This window comes from Momordica charantia (assembly GCF_013281855.1).
Source record: "Momordica charantia cultivar OHB3-1 chromosome 8 unlocalized genomic scaffold, Mcharantia_2.0 BLBB01000008.1, whole genome shotgun sequence".
In the NCBI taxonomy this organism is placed as follows: domain Eukaryota; kingdom Viridiplantae; phylum Streptophyta; class Magnoliopsida; order Cucurbitales; family Cucurbitaceae; genus Momordica; species Momordica charantia.
This window is the reverse complement of record NW_028275166.1, coordinates 18,466,857-18,476,844: the sequence shown is the minus strand read 5'-3', so window position 1 is coordinate 18,476,844 and position 9,988 is coordinate 18,466,857. Positions and strand designations below refer to the sequence as shown.

The window sequence follows — 9,988 nt, the reverse complement described above, 5'->3', positions numbered from 1 at the left end:
CCGTGTAGATCTCCGCGATTAAGGCGTTCAGCGGAGTGAACCTATCGAACTTCAGCCCTTGACGATCTGAAGGGACTCTCTCGTCGCGACAGCCTATATTCTTGTTGTCGTCGGCCCGTCGAGACGAGCTCCGATCATCACCATGTTGCTTCTTGAGAGGTGGGGACTTCTGGTCCCAATCTTTACCGCGGTGGTTCCACCAAGCTCTATTGGCCTTCCACAACTCCAGGCCATCAATGTATTGTTGAGCTCGGATAAACACCTTGTTCACGGAGGCCGGTGAACGGCTCCCGAACTCTATCGTCAGATTTCTGTCGTTCAACCCTGTGGTGAAGTACATCATGGCGATGTCGTCGGTACAACTCACCATCTTAACGTGCTCGTCCATGAACCGAGTGATGTACTCCGTCAGGGACTCATTATCCCGTTGCTTCACTGTTCCGAGGTGCGAGGATGGCAACTTCAACAACTGCCGAGCTGAGAACTGATTGATGAACAACCTTCTCAGATGTTGATAACTGTCGATGGATCTGGGCTTTAGCTGTCAGTATCACAACCTTGCTGAGCCTTCCAAAGCTATTTGGAATGCTCGACACTTCATGGCGTCACTTGCGGCCAACAAATCCATCTTTCGCTCGAACACCTCTTTGTAAGAGATTGGATCTCCGGACCCGTCATAGGAGCTCATGACCGGAGCCTTGAACCTCGGCGGGATAGGTACGTCCAAGATTGCTTGGGAGAAAGGTGGTTCATCTTGCTCGACCACACGATGCATATCTACAGGCCTGCACGACCGCTTGAGATCTTCTATCTCCTTCTGAAATTGGTCCCGAAGGAGGTTCACCTCGGATTGAAATGAGTGATCGCCCTGGGAGGACCTCTCTCGATTGTCGACCTCCGAGCTCCTCCCCCCACCGTAAGTCGACCTGGTACTCTTGATCTTCCGGTGCCACCCCTCATCGTCTTGGTGGCCCTTCACCTAGGCCCTGACGGGCGATGTAATTGTCAATTGACACCTGAGGGGTCCGGATTGGTCGGACCCTCGGGCGTTGGTCCTCCACCTGGTCGTCCTGCTTAGGGTGGCTGCATACATGTGCTCCCGAGGCACTGCCCATCCCCAGGTGTTGTCGCCTTCGCGATGGTGCTCCAGCTCGGGCCTCCCTACAAGGTCGGAACTGATACTTCGTTCTTTGGGTCGGATGCATCAGCCCCTTTCCTCGGGCGGGATCTCTGGAGACGGAAGAGTCGGACACCTCGCTGCCCCTCTCGACTGCTTCAAGCTGCCCCTTGACTTTCGTAAGCTCTGCGATTACGTTAGCTACCACGACGAGGTCCACGTTCGCATCGGCGCTTGCCCTGGAACGCGCACCTGTGTTCCCCTAGCTGCGGAGACGAGGAACATGGGGCGGCAACCCGTTCCTTTGAGGCTGTAGCGGTAGAAACTGTTCTAAGGCGTCCTGAGGCTGTCACTCGATGACAGGAGTCCCGGCCACCTGAGAGTATGTAAGGCAAGGATGGGCATGGGAAGTGGCGGCATTCCTCCTTGGAGAGCGGATAAGTTGAGATCACGACTACTGGGAGCGGGTTTGGGCCATTAGCTCAGATTGCAAAAAGCAAGACTGACTTCCAAGTATGTTCTTCCCATAGACGACGCCAAATGTTTGAGCCCAAAATCGTTGAGCTCGGACAGGTAGTAGATCAGAACGTACAAGATGAGCTATTGACCGATGTCCAACACTTTCCCAGAGCACTCACGAGACCTGCAAAACAAAGTTAGCACTCTGACGAGCAAGTTAGTTCTAGTCCGAGCTAATTTACCGATTTTAACTAGGATTGCGTACCTTGCATTTTAAGGCAAGGGTTTCTATTTATAGAAACTGGGCCCGACATGAACTACACATCCTAAAAATGCAGCGTGTTGTCGGGTTTGGAAGAGACAACGTTACAGACTTCACTTAAGGTCGGCTCGGCCTCGCAGGTCCTACCCTGACCGCCGACCTAAGCGATTTGGAGTCTACTCCTATATTTCGCTTGCGTGTTAATTCAACTCACCTCTTCGAGTATGACACGTGGCAGGCCAGAATTCGTACCCAACAAAGTCCAAATTAACTTTGAATAAGTTTTAAGCAAACTCATATTTCCGTTTTAGTTGATAATCATCCTTTATATGTTATAGAAATGTAGAGGATCGTCATTCATCTTTGCATCACTCCTATCGAATGTGTTAATTTGAAATTGTAAATTTGTTTATTAATAAATTCAACTTAATTGTATCAATTGTTTTGTAGGAAGAACATTAAGTTATTCAGTGATTTCTATTCATCAGACGTAGTTGTTGCTTCTCCCCTTGGTCTGATTACAGTGAGTTCTTTCTTCATTAACCTTAAGGGGATATACTCATACATTGATCATTTTGTAGTATTGTGAATTTGTAAACATTTTCATGATCATAATATTCATGCTCATAATATGAGAGTCTACTTACTTTCAAATATTAACTGTGAAAATGGACCCTACCAATTATATTGTCGCCAAAAATGTAGAAGCCGGTGAGCCATTAGTATTAGTGGTTGATATATTTAGGGTGGCTGGATATATTTTGGCATCTTTCTATTAAGTTGGAAATGCACAATTTATTTCTGACAGGGCTTCTATATGAAAAGTATTTATAATTTATGCACTGACAACACTCTTTGTCAGGAACTAATTGATGAAACAGAGAAAAACAAGGAGAAAGATGTTGATTATCTTTCTTCCATTGAGGTAATGTTTCTGTGCTATAAGTGTATTCATGTATAGCTCCTCTTTGCTTAAATGAAGATTATACTTCAATGAACAGGTCTTAATCATTGATCATGCAGATATAATAGCAATGCAGGTACTTTGCTATTAAATTAGAATCTTTGTTTATGTGCTTTATGCTACGTAATCACTCTAAACTTTCTTCAATGAAAACTAGAACTGGTCCCATGTGAATATTGTCATTGAACAAATGAATAAGATACCATCAAAGCAGCATGGAACTGATGTGATGCGGATAAGACAGTGGTATGTTCCAAATTATCTTTGTTAAGAAATCATAGATCATCTGTGGGAAAAAATCTACTCCACCCAATAACCCATTTTTTTTCTCTCTCCTTTGCTATTTTTGTAAGCTTCTTCTCCACTATATTACGTTTCATTTCAATTTTCATAATATGAGAGAGGAAACTTGATGTAACCTTCGGTTGGTTTATTTGGTTTTAAGTAGTTTCTTTAGTTATTTGTTTTCAGTTGAGGTTAGTTAAGGTTGTTAGTTTGTTCCAAGCTTTCCCTTCCCTTTCAGTAGCCTTTAAAAGGCCTCTCTCCCTTCTGTTTTAGGCATTCTGAAATCAATAAAGTTTTCACCCTCTGGTTTTACACCAAAACTTTTCAATTTTCATAATAAAATTTGAGAATTGATTTGAAAATGGATAGAATGTAATTTTTATTTTTCTTTGGCCCTTTATAGTGTGCAGAACCTAGGGTCTGTAAAAGTATATTGTTTCGGAACAATTTATAGTTTAAAGGTTCCTTGGGTCCCAGGTTTTTCGACCCATCACTTTATCATACACAATATGATCTCATTACATTCACGTGAACGAAAATTTTGTCCAATTGAAATACTTGTTTCTTACCACAAAAAAAAAAAGAACAAAAGTTTGTTCCACATTATCCAGATGTTAAAATCCCTTTCTTGTTGAAGGTATCTTGTTACAAAAAAAATAGAGATAAATTTGTAAGGTCTTCAAACAGGAACTATTTGATTTTCTCCTTCTAGAGACTAAAAACAGATAAGTAAGTAACAATAACAAACGAATAACATATATGAATAGAAAAGCTTAACACCACAGGGATTATACTAGTTCGCCCCTATCTTGGGACTACGTCCCGTCTTTTGCGAAAAAGCAGGTTCAATTATAGTTGAGAATATTATAATGGAGATCTCACTCAAGATATTACTATTTTGCTTCTAAGTACCCTAACAATGGCTACCTAGAATTAGACAATTGAAAATACCCTCACTAAACCCACGAGATACAAACTCTTTTTTTCACACACTGCTCACGACCACTTAATTCTCGCTTATTTCGATTCTGTATAAATGAAACCTTAACCGAGGGGATCTATTTATAAGAGGTCAAATATCTCAATCCTTATAGGAAAACAATATTGTAATCCTTATAAGACAATAATATCCTACTTGTAGGAATTGGTAGTAGTGTTTGAAAATTCTTTTCGGACACGGGTCATCTGTGGCTCCATTGTCCCAACAATACAGGCAGTCAATAGTTTTGGGCTTTCATTCAAATCGAGGTAAGGTGGTTCATCTATTGTTGTATGTATACAATGCAGTCCATGTAGCCGATTTGCTAGAATTTAGTAGTTTTCTGATGTTTACGTGTTGTAGAATAACAATATTCATATGACATTCATTCTTTTATCCTACTTCTAATGATTGAAATGAAGTATTTTAATTTTTGTCTACACCTTTCTTACATATATAAATGATTTTTTCAATCACTACTGCAATAACTACCAAGGAAAGGTGCGTCTCTTGCTTTGTTTAATTATTGTAAGGCAGAAATCTCATATATATCTTTTAACGTTTATTTTTCTAAATTCTGAACTGATTAGTGGACACTGGATTTTTCTTTTCAGAACGTTAGACAAGAATCATACAGACCAATTGAGGAGCCAAATGTTTTTTGTATGCTAAATTCGCATTGCATTTTAAATTGTACTTTTGAAATTTGACGCATTTGCATGCTCAAAAATTCATGTTTACTTTTTGAATCCTGATATTTATTTATTTTTTATTTATAATTTTTTTCCCTTACTACTTTATAAATCTTTTTACATTGGTTAAGCATGTCAAGTTTCCTGTTTGATCTGTTATTCTTGTAAGTATCTTTTAGTTTTTGTTTATTTTATTTTGACTTTTCCCTTGAATCTAAATATTTTCTTAAATAGTTATCTTGAATCTTGAAACATAAAAAAGAGAAGACATCCTTTAGCAATTAAATTAAAATTGAAAATTGTTCAAGATATCATGATAGCCACAGTAAACGAAAAATCTCCTTTCCATCAAAGCACAATTGTCTATTGTTGCCCAAACCTTACACCTAGGCTTGGCTTTTGGGCATCACCATAAGTTTGGAACTTTTTGGACCTATATTACATACTCTCAAAAGAACATCTAGTCGAAGAAGGGCATTTGTTTCTTAACGTGAGAGAGATCTCTCGTTTAACTGATTCTCGTTTGACTTGGGTTTGATTGTGTTGGTCTTAGCACACATGTTATAATTCATCTTCGTATGGACTCGTCTAGTTCTATTATTTTTCCTCAATGCTCCACGTGCCATGTGATAGGTGGGAATGTTATGTGAATACAAAGGCATTCTTCCCAAAGTGGTAGTCCAAGTCCGCCAGGTTTGTGCGTTTGTCTACTCAATTATGCCTTTTTTTCATGCTCCTCCTGCAGCAATTATTTTGAATAAGATGGTGGTGTCTTATCTCATATTGATTTCTGGATTGTTTTAGAAAATTTTGATATCGATCTCTATGGTATGGTGGTTGCAACTTTGGAATATTTATTCTTTTTCTAGTTTAGGGTTTTTGAATCAAAATTAATAAACAAATTCCCGCGCTCTGATAAGTTTCATGGAAGATCATTGAATCTGATTAGTGATTACCATCTTTGGTGTTTGTTTATCTTGGGTAGTTCGAATCATTATTGTGGAATGAGAATTTCACGTTAGTCCTAATATAAAAAAACATGTTGAATGCAGATATAGATTCTCTGCTATCACTTGAAAACAACAGAATTTTAATATTGAAATCTTTTCATCGCTACAGGAAGATAATGGTTTCTTATTTCCCACTGAAGCCTGCCCTTTTAGTGCATCAATACTACCCTTAATGGAAAAAGAAAGAAAACAAAGGGAATACAAAGAAGAAAACTTGAAAACAACTAATAACCGCCCAAATACAAGGGCCAAATTGGACCTCATAAAGAATGGTGGATACAAAGACATTTTCCTAAACAAAGTCTTTATACGCACAGACTGTAATCATCCTTATTGGAAAGAAAAATTCCTTTCTAGTTTACCAATAGACTATTAGACAAACTTATTAGGGGACCATACCATTTGAAATCTTAACATATGGCGAAATAATTAAATTCATCAATAATGAAGGACTTGCCTTATATACAGACCTCAAACTTAAATGTAGGATGAAGAACGAAAGCTCTAAACAAAGGCAAGAATTAGGATCCTTTTATGCTCAATATGGTTATCAGAAAATCCAAGCTCCCTATGCACAAAAGAAATATAAAAATTATAGGAACAATAAGAATTATAAACCAACCTCTTATAAAACTTCATATAAGAAACGAAGATCTTACCAATACAACCAGAAACAATATTATAAATCACCTCCAAAAAGAAAAGGTAAATCCTTTAAAAACACAAAAAAAATGAAAACAAATTATTTGCTATAAATGCAAACAAAATGGTCACATTTTCATAGTCATAAATTATCGTCCTTATTTATTCATAGTCATAAATTATGTCACTATGTTGGATGCGAATTTGGACCTGCCACGTGTCACGGTAAGAGAGGTAAGCCGATTTGACGTGCGGATGGAATTAGAAATTTTCCTAAGGGCTGTTCAGGTCAGTGGTTACGAACCGAGCTACGAGGACGAGCCGACCTGAACGCAAGGTACGCAATCCTAGGTAGACTCGGCAAGTTAACTCGGACCAGAACTGACTTGCTCGTCAGAGTGCTAACTTTGTTTTGCAGGTCTCGAGAGTGTTCGGAGAGGGCGCTGGGCAGTTGGCTGTAGTTCGTTCTAACCGTTCCGATCTACTTCGTACCCAAGCTCACCAAATCCGAGCTCCAACATTTTAGCGCCGTCTGTGGGAACGACACATCTAGAAGTCAATCTCACCTTTTGCAATCTGAGCCAATGACCCAAACCCGCTCTCAGCAGTCACGATCTCAACTTTCACCAATCCGCTATCCGATGAGGGATGCTACCACTTCTCGTGCCCATCCTGGACTCACGTACTCTCAGGTGGCCGGGACTCCCGTCATCGAACGACGACCCCAGGCGGGGGTGGTCAAGGGAAATGGAGGTCGGCCGGTCACATCCGATCTAGTAGCCGTCCGGGACTTCCACCTCGCCTCAGGTTAGTTTCCGCCACTACAGCTTCAGAGGAACGGGTTGCCGCCCCGTGCACCTCGCTTCTACGGTTGGGAGAACACAGGTGCGCGCTCCGGGGCAAGTGTCGACGCAGGCGTGGACCTCGTCATGGTAGCTAACGTGATCATCGAGCTTACGGAAGTCAAAGCCAGGCTCGAAGCGGTCGAGAGAGGCAACGAGGTGTCTGACTCTTCCGTCTCCAAGGATCCCAATCGAGGGAAGGGGCCGATGCATCCAACCCAGAGAACGAGTATCAGTTCCGACCTCGCAGGAAGGCCCGAGCTGGAGCACCCTCGCGAAGGCCGCAACGTGTGGGGACAGGCGGTGCCCTGGGAGCACAGGTACGTGACCACCCTCAGCAGGACAACCGGGTCGAGGACCGGCGCCCGAGGGTCCGACCAATTCGGACTCCCCTGACATCTTTCGACAGCTACAACGCTCATCAGGGCCGAGGTGAGGAGACGCCAAGGCGATGAATAGTGGCACCCGAAGATCGGGAGTATCTGGTCGACGATGAGGAGGAAAGCCCAGAGGTCGACGATCGAGAGAGGTCCTCCAATGGTGACCATTCGTTTCGGTCTGAACTGGACGTCCTCCGGGATCAGTGTCAAAGGGAGATAGAAGATCTCAAACGGCAGTGCAGGCCTGCAGATCCGCATCGCGTGGCCGAGCAAGAGGAACCACCTTTCTCCCAAGTAATCCTAGATGCACCTATCCCGCCGAGGTTCAAGGCTCCAGTCATGAGTTCCTACGACGGGTCTGGAGATCCGATCTCTTACGTGGAGGTATTTGAGGGGAAGATGGACTTCCTGGGCGCGAGCGACGCCATGAAGTGCCGAGTGTTTCAAATAGCCCTGGAAGGCTCGGCAAGGTTGTGGTACCGACAGTTGAAGCCCCGGTCCATCGACAGTTATCAACAGCTGAGGAGGTTGTTCATCAACCAGTTCTCAGCTCGGCAGTTGTTGAAGTTGCAGCCCTCTCACCTCGGAACAGTGAAGCAACGGGATAATGAATCCCTAATAGAATACATTGCTCGGTTCATGGACAAGCACGTTAAAGTAGTAAGTTGTACTGATGACATAGCCATGATGTACTTCACCACGGGGGTTGAGCGACAGAAATCTGACAATAGAGTTCGGAAGCCGTCCGCCAGCCTCCCTGAATGAGATGCTTGCCCGAGCCCGGCAATATATTGATGGCTTAGAATTATGGAAAGCCAACGGAGCTAAACGAAGTAGCCGTGGTAAAGATCGGAACTGGAGGTCTCCCCCGCCCAAGAAGCAGCGTATGGACGACCGAGGCACGTTTCGACGAACTGACGACAACAGAAGCTCAAGTCGGCGTGCAGAGAGGGGCTCTTCAGCTCGTCAGGGGCCAAAGTTCGACAAATTTACCCCGTTAAACGCCTCGGTCGCAGAGATTTACGCAGCCATTGAAGATACCAACATGAAAGCGCTGTTTGCAGCACCGGAGAAGCTTTGCCGACCTCCAGGGAAGCGAGACAAGCAACTCTACTGCCGATTCCTCAAAGATCACGGCCATGATACTTCACGCTATTTCCACCTGAAAGAGCAAGTCGAAGATCTGATCCGGAGGGGTTATTTGAAAAAATACGTCGGCAGACGTGAAAGGGCCGAGCCAGAGGAGGCGGCTTAGGAGGAGAAGCGAGAGAAATCACTACCACCGAGGTGAAAGAAATATCGTCCCGCCATTATAAATACCATCCATGGGGGCCTGAGTGGGGGACAGTCAGGGCATAAAAGAAAAGCCCTAGCTCGGGAGGCAACACACGAGGTTTGTACCACGTACCCCAAGGAACCTATGGTGTCGATCTTGTTTGATGACCAAGATAGTGAAGGAGTACACATGCCCCATAATGATGCGCTAGTGATCGCCCCACTTATAGACCACGTGAACGTGAGAAGAGTTCTTGTCGACGGTGGAGCGTCGGCCAATATCTTGTCATTCTCGACCTACATGGCCCTGGGGTGGGATAGGAAGCACTTAAAGCTCAACCCGACGCCTTTGGTTGGTTTTGCAGGGGAGTCAGTCAGCGCGGAAGGATGCGTCTCGCTCCCTGTTACCATCGGTGAGGGAGATCAACAAGTAACTAAGGATGCGAAATTTGTTGTGATAGATCGGAGCTCTGCATACAACGCCATAATTGGTCAGCCCTTGATTCATGATCTCAGGGCAGTTCCGTCCACTTATCACCAGGTCTTGAAGTACCCCACCTCGGCCGGAATTGCAACAGTCAGGGGTGAGCAAAAAACGTCCAAAGAATGCTACGCCGCCGCGATGAAGGGAACAACCACTTGTGTGGCGGTCACGGACGTAGCAGAGCCATGTGCCGACGAACCAAAGTCGAGCCGTGGAACCCCAGCTGAAGAGCTAGAACTTGTCCCACTTCTGGGGCCAGAAAAGCAGGTCAGCGTCGCAGCAGACTGGGAGCCGAGGTAAAAGAAGAGCTCGTCGGTTTTCTGAAAGCAAATGCTGACGTGTTCGCATGGTCTCATAACGACATGTCGGGCATAGACCCAAGTATAATGGTGCATAGGCTTAATGTAGATCCTAACTATAGGCCTGTGAGGCACAAGCATCGGCCTGTCGATACCGAGCGAAGCAATGTAATTTGTAAAGAAGTCGAGCAGTTGCTACGAGCTAAATTCATAAGAGAAGTTCATTACCCCGCATGGCTATCTAATGTTGTTTTAGTTAAAAAGTCAAACGGCAAGTGGCGTGTCTGTATTGACTTTA

The 9,988-nt window shown here is 43.7% G+C and overlaps 1 protein-coding gene across 1 annotated transcript; it reads left to right on the top strand.

Moving 5' to 3' along the window:
- The first annotated feature begins 9,052 nt into the window (after window positions 1-9,052).
- LOC148209701 (uncharacterized) lies at window positions 9,053-9,691 on the top strand. Its single transcript, XM_088126957.1, has one exon. It carries the CDS (start codon window positions 9,053-9,055, stop codon window positions 9,689-9,691), a length of 639 nt encoding a protein of 212 aa, XP_087983083.1.
- The last annotated feature ends 297 nt before the right edge of the window (window positions 9,692-9,988 follow it).

What these genes read in the sequence shown, in the direction of transcription:
- LOC148209701 (XM_088126957.1), top strand. Translation starts at nt 9,053, where the DNA reads ATGGTGTCGATCTTGTTTGATGACCAAGATAGTGAAGGAGTACACATG.